This window comes from Rhinolophus sinicus, chromosome 14 (assembly GCF_057876585.1).
Source record: "Rhinolophus sinicus isolate RSI-liver-muscle chromosome 14, RSI-T2T, whole genome shotgun sequence".
In the NCBI taxonomy this organism is placed as follows: domain Eukaryota; kingdom Metazoa; phylum Chordata; class Mammalia; order Chiroptera; family Rhinolophidae; genus Rhinolophus; species Rhinolophus sinicus.
The window spans coordinates 138,065,851-138,087,306 of record NC_142514.1 but is presented as its reverse complement, the minus strand read 5'-3'; the positions used below and the strand labels follow the sequence as shown (position 1 = coordinate 138,087,306).

The 21,456-nt window shown below is 34.7% G+C and overlaps 1 protein-coding gene across 15 annotated transcripts in view; it reads left to right on the top strand.

Moving 5' to 3' along the window:
* Positions 1 to 21,456, top strand: part of EMSY (EMSY transcriptional repressor, BRCA2 interacting) — an 80,254-nt gene that overhangs the window by 43,481 nt on the left and 15,317 nt on the right. For all 15 annotated transcript variants that reach the window (XM_074335749.2, XM_074335743.2, XM_074335747.2 and 12 more), the window contains 5 exons: positions 2,811 to 2,960; positions 5,482 to 5,652; positions 11,362 to 11,498; positions 13,945 to 14,118; positions 15,752 to 15,950. In XM_074335749.2, coding sequence (XP_074191850.1) covers positions 2,811 to 2,960; positions 5,482 to 5,652; positions 11,362 to 11,498; positions 13,945 to 14,118; positions 15,752 to 15,950 — 831 coding nt within the window. The remainder of the gene's footprint in view (positions 1 to 2,810; positions 2,961 to 5,481; positions 5,653 to 11,361; positions 11,499 to 13,944; positions 14,119 to 15,751; positions 15,951 to 21,456) is intronic.

The following is a 21,456-nucleotide window of genomic DNA, read 5'->3' as shown; positions in this document are numbered from 1 at the left end:
CAGTAAATCCATGAATCTCCTTTCTTTTATCACATCTTCCACTGTTCTTGAGAACACCCTTAGGCTTGAATTGAATTTCTCCATGCTCTGTTACAAATGAAGTCAGTTCCTTTGGGAAGAGATTAGGAGTTACCTGTTTTATGACTTATTTCTACCTTCAGGCAGTTCTGGAGCTCAGGGGATTGGGTTAGGAGCATGCTTCTCTGAATGACATCCCTGCTCTAGAAGCTAAGCACTGAGTGAATGAAGGCAAGTAGAAGGGAGGGCAGCAGCCTGAAATCTTCTCGGCTTGCTTCTCCTGGTGGTGGAGCCACCGCCTCACAAGCCATGGCCTTGGTGATCAGGACCCCAGTATTCTCAGTGGCACCGAGACCAAGGGCGAGCCTTTGTTCCATGAATTGGGTGCTGAACAGAAGAAAGGAGCGCCCACCTCTTGACTGCACTTGCCCAGGGTTTAACACTAGCCATAGGTACCTGGGGGCTGGACAAGATAAGCTGAAGTCCTGTTGCTTCAAGTGCAGTTGAAGAAAACCCTACAACTGGAAGCTGGAGGAAGAGGAAACCCTGTGTTCTTGACTGAAGCAGGTCTGGAGAGCAGTCTTGACCTTGCTTGTAATGGGTTGAGGATGGGGGGAGGAGGAACCAGTCTTGGTTGAGATACTACAGATCTTGCCCCTCTTACTGAATTTTTCTGCATTTTCTTGAATAGATGATTCTTCATTGATCCTTGGGTCCATTTCCAGAGCTTTTCATTGGTTTTATTACTTTTATCAGTTTCATTGTATTAGCGAGCAGGTTGGTAGATCTCTTCATGCTCTCTTATCAGAAGTCGATCTCTGGAGTAGTTTTTATTTGTTTTTAATTGAGATATAATTGACATATAACTGTATTAGTTTTAAGTATACAACATAATGATTTGATACAGGTTTAGTTAACATTACTTAACATCTATCACCACACAGGTACACGTTTTGCACGTGTGTGTGATGAGAACTTTTAAGAGGAATGGTTTTAAGTACATTGGAATTATCTTAAAGGACTATAGAATTGTCATGTGAAACTATCTGGGCCTGCTGTTCTTTGAAGAAAGGGGGAGCTCTTAAAAATTTGTTTTTCATGTCTTGGCTATTGATGCTCGACCACTGCAGTGTACACCTGAAGCTGAAGCTGAATAATACTGAATAATACCGAACTATAATTTAATATATATATAGTCACAGGATGTGGAGTACAGCATAGGGAATAGAGTCAGTGGAATTGTAACAGCCATATGCAATGTCAGAGAGGTAGTAGATTGGGAGAGGGGTGGTTAACACTGTGAGGGGTGTAAATGTCTATTACATTATTTTGTACACCTGAAACTAGTAAAATTTGTTTTAAGGAAATTTGTCTATTTAGATATCTCTCTTTTCCGAGATCCGTTTTGATAGTGTTTTTCTAGAATATTATTTATTTGATCCAAATTTCATTTGTAGGAGTAAGCAAAGTAGTTTGTTATGATTCTCATAAATTTATCACTGTCTTTGGTTACTTCTTTGGGGACTTCTTTTTATGTGCCTTAAGCATTACTGTAATTCATTAATGAGGTAATACTGGAAATAATTTTTCCTCCTAGAAGAAATCACTGTTTATGATTTATTGTAGTCAGAATTACTTTATTTCTATAATAATAATACTTTATTGATTGAATTCTTGCTATGTACTAGGTGCTTTACAATTTTGATTTATTTAATCTTCACAATAGCCCTAGAAGTTATGTGCTAGTAGTATCTTTATTTTTTTGGATGCTGAGTCATAGAGATTAAGTAATTTGCCAAGTTATGCCTAGATGTCATCATTTTAATTTTTTTGTTGGCTACAAGAAATTTAAAATTACTTAAGGCTACTAAATAAATAGATTTGTTTGCTTCCTGATATCTCAACCTAATCACCATCTAAAAAGGTAATAAAGTTTTTAGTTTTCTATGGAGTACATTCTATCCCCTGAATTATTTCAGTGAAGTTAATGGGGAAAAAGTGTTACCAAATTTTCTTCCTCAGTAAATTATAAGTACTTAAATTTGTAGTTAGCATGAAATATTTCCTTTAAATGGACGTTGTACATTTGGAAAGTCAGTATAACAATTATAACATTTAAATAAAAATTTTGAAAAATGTAAAAAATAACCTCACCACTGTAACATTTTTATTTTATTTTTACATATTGCCTTCAAATTCTTGTCCACATGCATATTTTTGTAGGTGCAATAATAGTGTATCCTTTATTTTGTATTTGACAAAGTGAGCTATTAAAAGTACTTTTAAAAGAAGTCAATTTAAAAATAAAGGTTCAAAAAGAAAATGTTCTTGCTCCTTATAGTTTTCAACAGCCTTTATAGTTTAAGTGGTTAGAGAAATATTTGGTGTAAGTGGGAATATATAAAAGCTACATTAATATTTGTTCTTGTCTTCTTATCCTAATTCTTTTATCCCAAGCATTTAAATGGAATAGATTGTCTGTAAAAGTTCAGGTCATGGCTAATTTGGTTTGAAAGCTCTTATAAGACATGCTCATAGGCAAAAGAAAAAGAAATTGTTTTTCTTCAAGAATTTAAGAGCTTCTATAATGTTTTGATTGTATGCTTGAATAAGAGAAATTAGGAAAGATAAGAATTTGAGAAATAAAAGTTTGAAGAGTTTCATCCGTATAAAGAAAGTTTCTCTTTAGGTAAGACTGAGTAAATGTAACTACTGCCCTCTTGGGTTGGTATAGGGCAGGCACATGGTTTTAAAAATGATTTGTACTGATATTTATCTTTCTTCTTTCAAAGGTGTTAAAATCATCACACAACAAGTTCAACCAAGTAAAATCTTACCCAAACCAGTGACAGCCACTCTGCCCACCAGTAGCAATTCCCCTATTATGGTGGTTAGCAGTAATGGTGCAATTATGACAACTAAGCTGGTAACCACACCTACTGGTAAGTTTTCTTGAGCATCAGTACATTCATTCATCGTATATTCATTGAGTAATTTCTCTGTACCAGTAATGTGCCTGACACTGGGGAGACAGAGGTTAATGAGACAATTCTTCAAAGAGGCCTTTCTTGATTTCCCTCTTCTGCCCAACTGAAAATAGCTTTCTCTTACTGTTGTACGGTCCCTCTGTTCTTTTCCTTTATTGCTGCAATTTCTAATTATTAGTTACTTGTTTGTTGATTTGTTTAATGTTGTTCACCTTATTAGACCATAAGCTCCTGTAAGCATAAGGGACCATGTCTGTTTTATTCACCATATATTCTCGTATGCAGAGCTGGTCTGTAAGCAAGTGTTTAGTCAGGATTTGTTGAGTGAATGAAAACACAGTCCCAGCCCACAAGGATCTCATTTTGATGGTCCTGGGAGTCTGTATTACATCACAGTGTAGTAAGCATTGCTCAGACTGAGGGAAGCACAGGATGGCATTTTGCCTGATATGAGAGCAACCAGGCTATGCCCAAGGAAGTGACAGTGTAGGACATTTTAAATAGTACCACCCTTTGTGACCTTGAATAGTTACTTAATCCCTCTAAATATTTCCCCTTGTCTATTTAAATGGGATAATAATTCCTGTACCAAAGGTTATTGTAAGTATTAATTGAAATGAAGTATGTAAACTCTTCAGCAGAGTGCTCAGTGGCTGTCATTATTAATTAATATTAGAATTAGCCATTACTATTATTTTAAATTTGTGTAACTCTTACCAAGCTTTTTGAGGAGGGTCAGTATTTAGAGGGTAGAATCTAAATAGTGTAAAATGATACCTGTCTGAAGTTTATAAGCTATCATCCATTGGCCAGTAGGTAAAGGTCTGTACGAACATTGTACTTAGTCTCCTTTAGGCTTTATTATCTCCATTTTCAGCTATAAAACAGAGACATTAAGCAACTTGCCCAAGTTCACATAGTCAAAATAAGGCAGAACTGGTATTTGAACCCAGATCTGTTTGAATCAAAACCCAGTGCTGTGTGTTTTTTTAAATTGTGGTAGAATATATATACCATGAAATTTACCATTTTTAAATGTATAGTTCATTGGCATTAAGCACATTAACATTATTTTGCAACCATAACCATCATCTAGTTCCAGAACTTTATCTTTTCAAACTGAATCTCTGTATTCATTAAACAGTAACTCTCTATTCCCATACCCACCCCTCTCTTCCCCAATCTTTGGCAACCACCATTCTACTTTCTGTCTCTATGCAAGGCTTGTATTTTAAAAACACTGTTATTCTTGTATTAAATCTATCATATTTCCCCCAAAACTTTTCTCCATTTGGTACAAAGATAGTAGTGTGGTGTATATATGATTTCCTTAAAGGTAGTGAAAAATAATAGTGTGTCTATGCTTATGTATCTATATTAGAATAAGTGCTTCTTTTTTAAAAACAAGCGTAAGTTGAAATTTTTTGCAGTTATAGTTCAACTGATTCAAATTATGTATTTACATAGCATACTTACATTGCACTAGACTTTTTTTTTCTTATTCAAGATGTATGTTTGCAACCAATTTAAACTAATTCTACTCAATGTTCTTCTTCCTTTTTTAGATAGGGATTATATTTTTAAATGGTGAATAACTTGCTAAAAGCATTTTTTGGGGGAGAGGGTTGTTGAAATTGGTTATCACAGTGACTTCTGAATCTGGTAATGAAAACTTTTTTTTAGTTGAAGGAGGTGTTACCTTAGCCATCTTCATTCTCTCCAAGACTAAGAATTCTTAGTTTAGGAGTGGTATTTCTGAATTACCGGATTTATAAGAAACTGTAATAGGCTCATCCGGTTAGTTTTTAATTCCTGTTTTGGAAAAGAAAAAAGTCCTAGCAGTAGTGGAGAAATCCTTTGAGACACATGAAGAAAAATATCCTAACAGGTCAGTTGAAATTGAGAAAATATGTAAATAATGAATTTTTTAGGCTAAAAAGAAATATTCTTGGCAGGTTCAACTTTAATCTCTAGTAAAATGATGGAATAACTCTTTAAAAGATGGAAATGTATTTACAGAGTAGCAGAGTACAAAACAGTAAAAGTCTATAAAATATTAGGTAAAAAAATGCCTTATTTGCTGAGTGCTGACATTGGTTTTGGCACTGAGACAGCATATGCAGAGACCTTAAAATCTATAACAGAAATAGCTAAAATGGTCTTTTTTTGGCATAAAATTAGTGGAAGAAGAGTAGTAGAAGAAGGGAACAGAGTTAGTTATACTTTTTCTTGGGGTTAGTAATTTGATATAACACATCACAATATTTTTATGTAAAATTCATTCAAATTGATTTGGTTATAGTTCTTGCTATGTGCATTGAAAACTGGCTGTAAATTGTTAATGTCTTGACGCCTTGTAATTCCATTGTCAAGTTAAAGCATTGTAGATTACATTGAATCATATAGTTAAACTATAAATTATCATTCTTCTATAAGTAATGACAAGTTTTTCTTTTGCCTTTTCCCTTTTTTATAGGCACACAGGCAACTTATACCCGGCCGACAGTGAGCCCATCCATAGGTCGGATGGCTGCAACCCCTGGAGCTGCAACCTATGTGAAAACTACCAGTGGTAGCATCATTACAGTAGTACCCAAATCATTAGCTACCTTGGGGGGCAAGATCATTAGCAGTAATATAGTTTCTGGTAGGTATATCTGAAATATGCAAAAGGTATAGGTAACTAGTAAGAGGAAAAAGCCTAGTTCAGCTGTTGAAGAATTCTGTTTGATCTCAGTTTTCGGCTTAGAAATCTAAAGCTGATTTTAGTCTGATGTTTAGTGATGAAGTATAGTTTTTTAGTTTTAGTATTAAATTTTCATATATTAAGCTTTTGATACTTTTAAAATCGAAAGAACATAAATGTTGCTTTTACTAGAATGGAAAGATTATCGTTTACATTTGTAGAGATTTTTCATTTATTAATATAAAGCGTCCTCCTGTTTGTTAATCCATTCAGACCTCATAACTCTGAGATAGTTAGTTATCATCCCCAGTTTACAGATACAGAGAGATTTAAGGTTATAGAGATGAAATTGACCTGTCCAAGACCACACAAGCTGGATAATAGAAGGACTAGTATTTATTTAAATGTCTTTGAGGGACCATATCTCATAATTTGAATTACTAATGTCACTTTAGCTCATTAAAAATGAAAATACTTAAACATCTTTATTTACTTTTCACCATTTATATTAATTCTTTACTTTTTAAAAATATATTACTTAGATAGTGAAGGCTAATTTATTGGTATTTTGGAACCTTACCTGGTTTTTATTGGCTTGTTAATTCTTGAAGTATTTGGGTTGTGGATCATGAAGTGGAATGTTAACATGGCATTCATTTTCATCGATTATTATTTTTTAATTAAAATGATGTAAATAATCTCTGATCAAATAAGCCTTGTAGACTTTGTCTACCATTTTTGTAGACTAACCATATTTTGTATGCCCCAGGTGAGTTGTTCTAACATTTTAAAGTGAAGGGATTGAAGTTCCCGGCAGTAATACGATGTTGCTGATAACTCAGGGAGTGAAAAAAAAGCAAAGCAGGGCATGGTATTGGCATAAAGTACTATATTTAAAGCTGTTAATTTTGGCTCTACTTTTAAGTGTAAGTGAGAAAATCCAGCATTTGCCAAATTAAGGAGGGTGAAACCAGTAGGGAAAGAATCATCATACTCCAGATTTTAAGAGGGTATTTTAAATAACACAATTAAAACTCAAATTATAATTTATTACCTGACAGTATCTTTAAATAGTATAGTGTACATACTCAAACATTTCTCAAAAAGTGGTCGTGCTTTTCACTGGTATGTAGCCTTTTATGACTGTAAGGGTTTTTCTTATATATGAATTCATGGTACCGCATAACTTGAAGGAATGTCCAGATGTTATGAAGCCTCTATTTGCCAACCTTATTTATGATTTAGCTACTTTGTACTGGGTTAGAACAATACAAGCAAGCACATTTTCCTAGAAGCAAAGAGGTGGTCATATGTAACATTTATACCTTTTATTATGTATATATTTTATCCACCTTTGTGTTTAAATATAAAGCAACTTAATTGCTATTTCAATTGTAATGGGTATACATGAGAATAGTTTGTAAGTTTTTCCAGCACTATAGGATATACTTGGCACATAGTTGAAACAACTCTATTCATTGCATGGAGCTCATTTTATCTACTTCTGCTTCACTGTTTGACACTTTTACTCTTAAAGAACTTCTCTCATTTCTGACTGCTCTAAACTGATCCTTATGTTATGTATCAATATTCTTTATAAAGACAGTTCTCTAATTTCGTAATATTCTCATCCGTGATACTAAGATTATAGGTTAGTTTATTAGTAGTTTTCAATCCCAGGTTGTTTATTTACAGTAAACTGATAAGCCTGATTGGATGAATTTAGACAGTTGTGCTTTCATCCATGAGCAGATGCTGGATTCTAGAGTCTGAACCCACCCCAACTCCACGCCATCCCTGTTCCCCAACAAAAAAAGTATGCTTTTCTTAAAATACACTCAAACATCTAGCTATAAGAATAGAAAGCTTTTTAAAAAAAATGATACTTCCCCTTTCATTGTGGGGAATTTGGAAAATATAGAAAGGTACAAAGAAAATTAAAAACTTAATAATTCTCACCATCCAGAGAAATGTGTTAAAATTTAAGTGTATATATTTCTGTTCATTCCTTTCTCTGTTCATTTTCTTGTATAAATGTGTTTGTGTGTGTGTGTGTGTGTATAATATATATATATATATATGTATTTTAAATTGAGATCTAATATAATCAGTTTTAATCTTTTTTCATATAATACTATTTTCCCATTCCATTAAATGTATTTTGACACTCCCCCGACCCCTGCTTAATGGCTACACAATGTTCTCTAATATGATGCACCATAATTTAGCCATTTTCTTATTGTTAAATGTTTCAGGTTGCTTACAAATTTTTTGGTCATTATCAATAATTCTGTGATGAACATCTGTATATGTAAATTATTATGTAAAGTTCTTAATTCCTTTGTATAATATCCTAGAAAGCAAGTTCATGCTTCTATCTAAAAGGTCAAGTTTTTCTTTTTATTGGAATAAGCAATTAAATGGAAGGCGTGACTATTTTTACAGTTATTTAACTCGTATCTTATAGAGTCAAATATTTACTTACATGTGTATACATAGAGAGAACTATCAGATTAAGATTTTTTGTGAGTGTTGCTGAGGGTTGGTTAAAGAATCATGCATATTTTATGCAGAAGATTTGATCCTTCAGAGGTGAACTCATTATCTTGACTCTGAGGACATTATGGGAACCTTTGACTGTGGCAAGATTTGATTTTGATTCTCTTCATCATTAGTACAATGTTCAGGCAAAGACCAAGTGTTTAAATACTTTTTAATTCATTCATTCATTTGCTTATTCTTTGAGCAAAACAACATAAAACATTACCCTAAAGACCAAGATTGTCAGGGTGACTTAAGAATCTGTGAATAGTAAAATCTAGGCCAGTAAATTAGTGTTCTTTACCTACCCTGAGGCTCAAACTTTTATAGGTATCTTATTTTTAAATAGGAATGTCTCTGGAATGCATGACTGTCATAGCCCATGATCCTAATGTGATTCACAGTTATTGGCACCCATTGTACCTTGACTCTTTCTTTGTCAGTAAAGACTATATATAGGTGGGTTCTCTGATGTTATGAGCCAATTGTTGGACTGGGTGCTGTGATACATAGGGATGTACGTGAGGTGCATTCTCTGTTGTAAAGAATGCTAAACTTGTATACATTCTGTTGTAACACACTATGAAAGCATGGGGAAAGACCTTTTTAAAAAATTAGTACTACTTCTATCTTCAGTATAACATAGGTGTAGGTATAACCTAGGTATACATAGGTATAACCTGAGATACAGAAACATGCTCACTGGAATTTTAGACTTTTATAATTTGATAATTCTAGTCATAAATTGTATTCTACTTTAATGTAATGCTGTACTTGCTTTGTCTTATGCTATGCCTTTTTCTTCTGTTTTCTGACATCCCCTCCCTCCCGCCCCATGTATTAAGCTGGTGAACTTGGTTTGCAGCAGTCGCATAAATTGACACACCTCTGTAATGGAAAGGATTAGAGACATTTTTATAGACATAAATCACTTGTTAAGCAAGTTTTGTGTAGAGTTAAAGATTGGTTTACATTTCCTGGAGGTAGTTTTTAATGCTTACTTTCTAAAAAGTTTTTTATTAGCCAAAATTTGGTAAGGCTGTATTGTCAAAGGAGGCATCATAATCAATCACACATGAGGGATTGGAGTTAATTAAGAGTTAAAGTTGATGTAAGTGAATAATAGGTAGCTTGGTTTTTATAGCTCTTAACAGCCTATTCAGAGACCACAGATAAAGGAAAAAAACATTTGAGAAGCTGGTGCATGGATAAAAGTGCTTTTTTATGTAACCTGAGTGTGTTACCTTAGACTGATGAGACATTAGATGATGGCAAGTATATTATAAAGATATTGTAATAAGATTGTCAAAAATTCTTGTATATACTTATTCTTAGTACAATCTTATTTCTAAATCTACAATATTCTTCTTCTTAGTACAATCTTATTTCTAAATCTCTATTAAGGAGTGCTAAGGTTTTCCAGTAGAAAAGAATAAAATTTTATTTAATTTTTCATCTTGAGAATATATTAATCAGTCATGTTTTTAACGAGTACCTCTTCTGTGCTTAGTCATTTGATAAATGATATGTAAGCCTATAGAAGAAAAATATGACTTGCCTGTTTTCATAGGCAGAGGAAATTACAGGCGCAAAAATTGCATTGGGACTGGTGTGCTCAAGGACCAATGTGGAAACCAGCACACTGAAGGAGAGGTATATATTGGATAATCCTGAAAATTAAAGTCTGACGGAACCTGGAAAGCTAAGCAGAGGAGTTTGGGCTTTGTGTGGTAGGTAATAGGAAGCCATAGTGAAGAAATTACATGTTAGACTAGAGTTCATGGTGTGCATCATGGAGTAGGAACAAATAACATCAAGTTGGTAGATTAAAGGCCAGATCATATAGGATATTGAAAACCGAAAGGGGAAGTTGGAACTAGAAACAAGAGGGATTAGGAAGGTTTTTAACCAATTTCATGTATTCTGGGTTCTTGACATGATGGGATTGGTTTTTTGTTTTTGATATTTGATATGACAGGGACCATCAGAGCTATTTGCATGATAGAGAAACTTGAAATAGGAAGAAAATAATGAGAAGCCAAAAGAGATGGGGGTCTGTCTATTGAGCTGACATTGATAACATTTTGAAAAAAGATACACATTGGTGATAAATTGAGTTCATTCACATACTCATTACTAATTGCCATATACTGTGTGCTAAGCACTGAGGAATCAGTGACATGGAAAGATAACAGTGTGGAGCTCAAAGAGGCTTTCGTTTTGTTGGGGGATACTTGGATTGAAGACAGGGCATGAATTAAAGATTTGTACCAGGATTTCCAACTTGGGTAATGAGCTGAATAGTAGGGTACAAATTTGATAGATACGTTTCATAGGTAGAAGAGAAGCAGATTGTGGAAGAATCTGGGTGAGAGGGAAAGGTAATATTATGTTTCAATCAGTAGATATAGATTTACTAAGTAGATCTTAATAGTTGGAAATATAAATTTATATACATATATAAATATAAATTTATAAATTAATGTAAATTTATATTAATATAAATATATAAATTTATATATAAATTTATATTTATATATAAATAGTATGTATAGTTTCATCCTCACTCTTTGAAGTGCTGCAGATTATAAAAGCACATGTTTAATCTGTGACTTGGTCTCTGAATCAGTGTTTATTTTGTCTTGATCACACAAAAATTTGTGACTTATTTAATAAATTTTCTCTAGAATCTGGTGTTATGTGAGTTTTGATAAGTACTAGCTCTTTTTTATGATCTTTCTGAAGAATTTTCCCATCACACTAGTGATACAGATAAAACACTGGGTTGGGGGAAATATATATCATGGAATAGAGATTCTGATTTGTTTCAGTTAATTAGTCAGGAGAGGCATATTGACGGAGAAACTGATAGTGGTATTTTCAGGTTCTGAGTTTGGTGGGTCCTCAGATTCCCAAAAGATGACTGTTGCTAAGAGCCAGTTCTTAATCTTCTCTCATTCTAGGACAGCTTGTACTTTCCTGTTCCCAGCCTTCATTTTCATCCTCATGACAGCCTTCACATCACCTGGGGATGACATTGATGACATGTATGAATTGTGTACAACACAAACAAGTAATTCAGTATCACTAGTCCTTAACTCAGGCCTCCTTTTCTCCCCCTTCTCTAAGGAACGACCACCAAAATCACTACCATCCCCATGACTTCCAAGCCCAATGTGATTGTTGTGCAAAAGACCACAGGGAAAGGAGCGACCATTCAAGGGCTCCCAGGCAAAAACGTCGTCACAACGTTGCTCAACGCAGGGGTAAGTAAGAGCTCGAACTGAGGCCTCTGCGATCCCCTGAGGACGCTAAGAACCAGCTGTGCAAACATTTGCCTCACGACTTCAGAACCCCGTAATGGCCACAGTGGCTCGATTTACCACCCCTGTGATGTAATAAGTGTTCAAACACCAGCCACGGATGCCATTTTTCACAGTAATTTCTAAAACCTGTTGTTTATAGATAGGCTACTTATGACCATGATTTAGATGCTTAGCTTTATCCCGATGGAGGATTCCACTGGCTTCACTACAGGAGGGCCTCTGTGAGAGGATCATTTTATTCCTGTATGTGGCCAGTGGAGAGTGGCCTCGTATTTGGCCTGGCCTGGGCAAAGAAAAGTATTTGGGATTAAGACTGAATTAATTGACAGGGATTTGTTACTCTGTTTTTTTTCATTTTTACCCCTGAGCTAGTAAAAAAAAAAAAAAAAATCAAATAGATTTATTTATAGTTGTTTGTTTCTATTTATAGGTAGTTTTTAAGAGGTTAAGAGGTTTGGAGTTAGATAAACCTGCGCTTTGTCTCTTAGTATTGTAGTTGTTTGACCTTGGCTAATTTACTCAACTTCTCTTATCCTTAGTTTCCACATTTGTATGTTGGGGATGATGATCTCTACCAATGAGTTTGTTGACTAGTAGCTAATTTGAAAGTGCTTAGAGCAGTACCTGACACATAGGAAGTCCTCAATAAATGTTTTGGTTATTACTCTTGGTACTTAACTGTTGAGGCTGGTAATGTCCCTAGTTTGCTAGAAAAAAGAATGCTATACTTCACTGTATTAGATCTCTCAGAGCTTCCTAGGCATCAGTCTTTACAATGTTGATAGGGGGTCCAGCATTAGATTTTTTCATCATGTGGGAAAACACAGATTGTTCCTAGCCTGAGTTCACATAGTAAGCCAAAAGTAAAGGATTAGAATTTAGATTTTTCAGAACTCTTTATAGTCTTTATAGGTTGTGCTTTCATAGAACTTGATATATGCGAGGGGATGCCATGTGCCCTTGGTCCTATGGTCACGTAGATCTAAAGTCATGTGTAAATCCTAGCTGCTAGATATATCTAATTGCAATAGTTTGATACAGGAAATTATAGTAAAACAAGCAGAAAAGACTATAAGACCATCCTCTTTACCACATGTGTACACACACATCAGAAGAGCGTTTTCAAAAAATAGCCTGCTAGTTGGTTTTGATTGGTTTTGAATGGGTCATTATACTTGGACAGGGCCCATCAAGCCATTTTAATAGATAGGCATACCCACTTGCAAACCAGCACTCTTGGTAAATGAACTAGAGCTCTTTCCAGAGACGCTGCTGTGAAGGGGGTATGTGTGTTAAAATAAGTAATCACACAATTGGCAGACACTTCATGTTTTCCTTAGATAATTACAGCAGATAGTTAATTTTGTGATTTTTTAAAATCATGTTTACCTCTAAATTCATGGTGATTATCTTTTTGCCAGCTCACCTGGGTGCTTTATTTTTATTGGCTGCTAAATTTAGACAGCCACATATTTGAATGATGATGACTAAAAATTAAGAATAACTGATAAGCTGAAACATTTCAGATCCTTTCCTTTTTATTTATGGATTTAATTTTTAAAATTTTTAATAATTTAGTAAAATTACTGTATTCGAATTTAATTTAGTTTAGTTCAAGTAATGACCAGAAAATGGTACTTAAGAATAAAGTACCAGATGGAAATGCAGAAAGTGGTGAAAAGTTAATGGGCTTAAGCTACGGTATCTAGTTAATAGACTAAAGTGATATTAGTAACAGTAATAAAACATGGGAAATGCTCTAATTTTTTTCCTTTGTGTTTTCCCATATAACCTCAGAAAGAATGTTAATATCTTTGCTGATTTCATCTCTTGTCCATACTTTTTCACATAGATATTCTGCTATTTAGCCTTATAATTTTATACTTGGGGAACTTAGGCAGTTTATTTTGTATGTGTACATTTAGCTATTGGTATAATGCACAATCATTCTATTATGTAAATGTTCATTACAGATAAATTAGAAAATAAAAATGAATGTGGGGGGTGGGGCAAGACCTATAATCCCAACTCTTAGAGAGAGAACCATTGTTAACAGTTTAGTATATATTCTTCTATAATTTTCTGACTCTTAATATATGTATTCTGTGAACGTGACAGTATAATTGTTCTTAATGTGAGTAGTTTATTTTTTTAATTCACTCATCAGGAAGTACTTAACACCTTGTTTGGACAGAAAGACTTCTAAGATCATTTCAACTAAGTCTAGGATTTTTGATCACCTGGAAACATTGTTCTTTGTTGCCCAATTTATAGTCCTTTTCCCATTATCCTGGTAAAATCTTTCTGTGATTTTTTTTTCAGTGAAAGGACAGTTTTCATCATTTAAATGCATATAAATCTCATATAGTCACTTACTTCCCTTTAGGGAGAAAAGACTATTCAGACAGTGCCAACGGGAGCAAAGCCAGCTATCATCACTGCTACAAGACCCATCACCAAAATGATTGTAACTCAACCAAAAGGAATAGGTTCCACAGTTCAACCAGCAGCTAAAATCATCCCAACAAAAATTGTTTATGGGCAGCAAGGGAAAACACAGGTATGCTATATAAGATATGGTGGTTTTTCTTGGCTCAGGTATATTTTAAATTCCTAAAATTCCAAGGTAGAAATTTGAATGAAAAGATCACTAATCTTTAAAAAGTCAGATTGTTAAAAGTTATGACTGAATGTGTATAATTATCCATTTATTTTCAATACCCGTGTTTCACTCTTCAGTACTTTTTTTAAAAATATCTAAATATTTGTGTCATATCATGAGCAAAGATTAGAGAAAAGAATCCCTTTGGAATAAAATTTGCTGAAGTTGTATATATTATTTGAGGAGTATATGGTTGAGGGGGAAGGTGGTTATTCAGAATCTCTCAAAGAAAAGTATTTACTTTTTGTAAGCTAATATGGCCATCGAAAGCACTTTGTTATAAATTTTCTTTACTTGAAACCTAAATAATGTAGAAACCAGAGATCTATTCATTTTTTAACTACTAAGGGAACTCTTCTGGAAATTTGCCTGGGAAATTGAGACTCAGGATTTACTCTTATGTTGCTGGGCTGTTTATTTTGCAAATACTTTAACTGCTAGTCTGAGAGTATCAATGGAAGCAGTTAGCTTTGGTTGCGGAATGCTATCCTAGAATTTTTATAGAAGGTAGTGATTTACTTATAAACTAATAATTTGCCTTTAGAATTGATTCCCTCAAAATCATAGCTATATAGTTTACTATCTAAACAAGTAAGTTTTGTGATGAGAAGTAAGTCCAAATTGTCTTTTAAGTTTCAACTGTGACAATTTCATTTACTCCATCATCTAAGTCATAGTATAACCTATATTTTCATTCTGGAATTCTTGGAAATCAGTGACTTAAGAGTCTGAAAAGGGTTAAAATCTTATTATATGTATGGGAGAAATAAAAAATAAATGTGATGAGTTAACATTTTTATTCCATGTACCCAATTGAAGTTAACTTCTTGAGTCCAAATTTTGAAATGGAATGGTTCAGTTTGAAAATTTTTTCCCATTTCACTTGTTTTAGTGTCTGTAGTTTTCCACTTTTGCCAGGAGTTGATCTACCACATGTTCCATATTGCTTCTAATAGTTGTCTAAATCATTGTTCCCCTGGGGATTTCTTCAAAGATGATTTAGGTCCCAAGTAAGTTTACTTTGTGTCAATTAGGAATTTTATTTGGTTGCTAATGAAAAGAAACCTAAAGAACAGTGACTTACTTAAATTGGGTTTTATATTTATTATGTTAATAAATGTTCAGAGGTGGGGAAATCCTAGGCTGTTATTGTGGCTCAGAATTTCCACTGGAAATCTAGGCTCCTTGTAGCTTTCTGTTCTGCTGTCCTTAGCTTGTGGCTATCACTTCTACTATACAGCCTACAGGTAGTTAAATGACTCCTGACATCATTACAGGCAAGGAAAAAAGGGGGGAACGGCTCTCGTCAGAATCATGGCTGTCACAGTCTGGCATGTGCCACTTAAAACATACATTGCTTGACTATAATTTGTTCATAGATTGAATTAGTCTTTGATGTACAATGCTGTGCCCACAGCATGTACAAAATGCTGTTTTCCATGTCTGGAAAATATTATTCATGACCTAGAAGTTTAACATTTTAAGTAGTGCTCTAAAGTTTAAACTGGGTATATTTCTTCTTTTCCTCTAGGTTCTTATTAAACCCAAACCAGTGACGTTTCAAGCTACAGTTGTTAGTGAACAAACAAGGCAGCTGGTCACAGAAACATTACAGCAAGCATCCAGGGTGGCAGAGGCTGGTAATTCTTCTATTCAGGAGGGAAAAGAAGAGCCACAGAGTTACACAGATAGTAGTTCCTCTTCTACAGAGTCCTCCCAAAGTTCCCAAGGTAAGATCCATTTTACTTCTGATTTATATAATTACTGTTGACATAGTGCCCTAGTTCAAAAATACTTGCATCTAGGAATTTCAGACAAACATGTATGCTTTGATTTGTCAGTTCTTTAGATTTTATTTTCTTTTGTTTGATATGCAACCAGTGAGCTGAAGCTTTGTTTTTGGTAAGGCTTGCCATTCTTTCCTGCGTGATATATGTTCATCAAATAATTGAGAAACTTTAGATGATGATTTTGACAGGTAGGTATTATCAGACTGTTTACAGCTGTGATGCTCCTGTTTGCTCGGGTAAGTCGAAGTATGCAAGAAAGCAAATATACTATTTGAAGTGGTTGTTACTAAACATTGAGAAAGAATCAAGGTGGCCAGAGATGGGCTATAAATAAATGGGCTGCAAGTAGGGTGACCGTACATTGCAGTTTGCATGAGACAAGTCCTAGTTTATGTTCTAGCATAATTATTAAATAGCATTCCCTTTCACTCTCAATAGGTGTCCCAGTTTAGGTGATAGTTGTATGGCTCTCCTAACTATCAGAAAGGAGCTATGAAGCCAGACTTCGTAATAGGGAAGCTCTTTGTCCTCAGTGCTGTTTTAATTATGTTGTTCTTCTAGGAAGTCTCTTAAAATAAGGTCGTGATCACAATTTTTAAACCTTCTACAAATCTAGTACTCATGTCTGTCAGGTACTTTAACCACCCTTATAGTCAGGCGGTATATTATGCCAATGCTTATACACTCTGATACATCTAAGCAAAGCTGTTTATCTTCCCTTGATCATCATTCCTCATTCACTCCATTCTCTCCACCTGCCTCCCCATTATCCTCTCTGAAGTGCTTTCTTACCATTTTTCTAATACAGATTCTTCATATTGTGCAAACATTTTATTATTTTAACTCTTCAGTGGAGTCTTCCCAGATTAGTCTTAACATGGTTCAAATTGGTGATTAATTCCATTAATTCAATCTGACAATTATTAGTTTATAGTATGTACAAGCCTTGTGCTAGACCCTACAAGGTTGAGTAAAAATACAGTGCTTGTCCTCTAGGAGCTTGACATCTAGAATAGGGGCTAAAAAAATACATTTCAACTGCAGTATAAGAATTCTATTAATAACAAACCAAAAAAAGCCAGGGGCTGAAAGTTCACACTATAGTGAGGTGAGGACGAGCAAGTTTCGTGAAGGAAGTAGCATTTGAAATGGTCTTTGAAAACTCATGAATTCAAAGTAAACAAAGATGTTGATTTTAACAAACAATATGGCACTCATTTTATAAAATATGTAAAATATTTAGCTTAGAAGTTGGTGCTAAAAGGGGAACATGAACAAGTATATATATATATATATAATCTCGGGTTATCTTTAGAAATTGGGCTTCTTGTCCTCAGGGAGCTCTAAGTCATTCATTACTTCCCAAACATGTCATTTCATTAGTGAGTCTTCAGTTTTCATTCCAAAAATGGGACAAAAGTTTGGCTGTTTTTGGAAGTTATTGAGTGAGTATAAGGTTTTCTGCTCTTCAATCTGTTATTATACATGGCATCATCTATTGATATTTATTTGTTCTCTACCATTGTTTATTTTTTAAAAATATTCTATAATATACAAACATTTCATAATTCACAATAGACATATCAAATATAATTGACTATTAAGCCAGTTTTATAATCTGCATTTGCCCCTCTCTCCAAATCCTTGTATAGCTCCTTAGTACATTATCACAAAGACAAGGGGCTGTCCCATATATATATGCATGCTATGATTTAAAGGAAAGGGGTAAAGGTTTTAGTCAATCTAAGATCATTCTGTTTTTCAAAATATGTGAGGGTCTTAACTACTCGGAATGTAAGCACTACATAGCAGTCCATTTTTACTTTATATTGCTTTTGTAGTTTTTAGTCACCTCCCTTTTAGCAACATTTTCTTTTAATGTACTTTCAAACTTACAAAAAAGTAGCAGGAGGAGTAAAAGAATTGTATATACTCTACCTAGATTCACCACTAGTTTGTATTTTTCCCTATTGGCTTTGTTGTTGATTCTCTTTCTGCCCCTCCTCCACCCATGTGTTTATCATTTTTCAATTTCTTAACCATTTGAGAGCAAATTCTAGATATCATGACCTTCACCTCTAAATACTTAACAGTTGTAGGTTTATATTTCTTAAAGTTAGTCTTTTTATAACTAAAATGCAATCATCAAAATTAAGAAATTGAACAGTATGATGTATAATCTACAATCCATTCAAATGTCATCAACTGTCCAATAATGTTCTTTATAATTTATTCCCCCACTCCACAATCCAATTCAGAATCAAGCACTGCATAGTTGCCTTTAATTGTCATGGGCTCTTCGTTTTCCTTTAACTTGGTATAGTCCCTCAGCCTTTCTTTGTGTTTCTTAACCTTGACATTTTGGAAGAGTCGATCAGTTACTTTGTAGAATATCCTTTAATTTGTTTTTGTCTGATGTTTTTCATGATTAGATTCAGCAGGAATTCCACAGATGTTTTGTCCTTAGTTTTATCTCATCAGGAGGCACATGATGCTAGTTTGTCCCAATACTGATGATGTCAATGTTGATCACTTGCCTAAGGCGATATCTTCCCCTTGTTTTGCATTATGAAGTTGAAGTTACCATATTTCCCTTCGAGATTAATATTAATTTGTGGGGAGATACTTTGAGACTCTATAAATATCATGTTCCTCATCTAACATTTACCAACTAGTTTTAGCATCCATTGATGATTTTCTAAAGTCGATTATTTATATATTTCATAGTTGGCATTTTACTGTAAAAACGAATCCACCTTTTCTTGAATTCAAATCTTTTTTCTGGTGACTTCCTTTACACAAGTCCTGGAATAAAGATGTCTTTATGCCAAGGGAATTTCTTGATTTCTAGTTCTAGTTTCTAAATTTCCCCCACCATCTCCCACCCCCAAGAAGGAGCAGTTGAGGCCTTGTCCTATTCCTTATTCCTGAGCTGTCTCCTCGCAGGCTAGCATAGAGGCCTTCATCTTCACCTTATTGTATCACCGATCACCCTGGAGGGCTCCTCATTCCTTCTACACTGTGCTTCCAGAATTACTTTGGTCGTTTTATTTTGTACTTGTTTGTTTGTTAGTTTGTAATAATTGTTTTCTTTTCCACAAGGCTACTAGCTTTCCAAGGGCAAGGATCACTGTATATCCACCTCTGTATATCCAATAATTACAGAGAGGCTGATTAGCACTAAGTAGGCACTCAGAAATGTTTCACTGAATGAACACACAGCAACATGGCAGCCGTAGCATCTGTGGCATAGTGTTAAGCTTCAGCTTTATAAACTCATTTTTATTGCCTGAGTCCAAAATGTTTCCTTTCTGAGCTTCCCTCTAACCTTGTGGGTGGGCTTTTTGAATGGTATATGCGTGGAATAGTTTTAGATCTTGATGGATAATTAGGAGACCAGGCCTAATGGGTCAAGACCATACTTACCTAGGTCACTTACTGAAGATTGGACCATATGTCTTCCACAGCTCCTGAACTTTCGTTCCTAGTTGGAGCTTCTTTTTTTCTGTTTCTCATTTGGGAATAGGCTAGCTTTATTGGGTTCTAGATTTTAAAAAATAAAAATATATTAAAAGTTTCTTATATTCTCTTTGTTTCCAACCTGCTTATTCTGTAGGTGGAAAACTCTTAAAAGTTTGAAGGTGGATTAGAGAGAATACAAGATTAAGTGAAGTACAATGGAAGAGAACAAGGAGACAAAACCAAGGGTAGGGATTTAAGATGGAACGAGGCATGAGGCAAATACAAAAATGTATCCTATAAAGACATTGCTTTAAATAGGCCACACCTGGTTTTTAGGATGATTTTTCCAGAAGCTACATGATCTGGGTAGTCATAGTGAGAGTGGGGAATTAATCTGGGTTAAGCAAAACATACTTGTAGAACTTTTCAGAGCCATTGTGTGCTAATATATATTGTGAAAGATGAAGTGTGGAGTATATAATGTAAAATGCTCCCCAACTTTTTGGCCATGGAACCTTTCTTTTGTAGAACATCTTTAGGAACTAATGTTCTCTGGAACATTTTTGGCAGTGTCATCTAGGCAGTTACATACTGTGAAAACCTTAGGTGTTGTGACAATCCTTCAGAGGGAAGGCACATATTACATCATAGGAGGGATGTAGACATGTTGGGTTTAGTTTAGAAGAGGTGGTTTCGATGGGTAAGGCCTCTGAGAATCATTTTATATGAGGAACGCTTGGTGGAGACAGAACATTTATCATGGAGAAGAGAAGAGAAGGATTGGATTCATTTGGGGGGACATGGGAGCTGTCATCAGTTATCTTGAGGACCGTGATGTGGAAGAGGGAAAAGAATTGGTCTTTCTGGATACCTAGACAGAAACCAGAACCATTGGGTAGAAATCACAGGAAGACCTGTTTCCACTCCATATGAAATTGTTTTCTAACTGTCATAACTTCAGAGATGGAAGGAAACTGTTTTGGAAAATAGTGAGTTCTTTGGTGCTGGAATTCCCAGACTGGCTGGGATTTGTTGTGAAGATTTTAGCATAGGCTTGATGATCGTGTTAAATGAACGTTTAGATCTTTTCTAACTGAAAGGTCTCACGATTCTATGAAAGTGTGGTATAGGCATTTTATAGTAAAGATATAAATATTTGTTAAATGACGTGGGGGGAAAGATACCTGAGGGTCAGCAGACCACCATCCTCAAGAGAGATAGAAAAGTCATTCAAAAAGAAACAACAACCTTCCCAAAGAAAACAAAATCAATATATAATAGATCTGGAATTTTTAATTACCATTAACAAACTGTAACCCCCACACCAAAAAAAAAAAAAAAAAAAGAAAAGAAACACTAGGCAGAATATATGCCACACCAGGGATGTATAATTTCCATTAAACTTCCCCAAAAGTCTAGAAGATGAAAGCTACATAATCAAACGGTACTGTGAGATCAGGCTCTCTGACCCTAGCCTCAGACTTAATAGGCAATAGATTTATCCAGACTAATCATAAGCCGAAAGTAGAGCGGAAAATCACTCAAGGACTGGTTTTCACATGCAGGTTCAGACACTCATTCTGTGTCCCGGTTGTTGGGGTTGTTACAGTAAGACTTTATGATGGTCAGCTAGTCTTTCTGAGTATGGCTAGAAAGAGAGCGAGCAGTCTCCCCAGTCCCTATAGGATGATGTTATTTGTGGTGACATCTCTGAGAGGTGCTCCCATGTGGAAATTCATTTTCTAGTTTCTTTCTACCTTATCTCTCTCTATGAATGCAATCCTTGCTTTCCTCTAGATTTTCAGTGTATATAGAGTTGGGTTGCCAAGTCATTCCTTGCCTATAGGTCCTCTCACCTAACCGAAGGGTACTTATATCATCAATGATTTCTTAAATTTGAGAACTTAGGTTATATAAAAAGAATGATTCCCTAATATAATCAGTTCTCTTAAGTTTAAATTTGATGTATCTACTTAGATGAGTG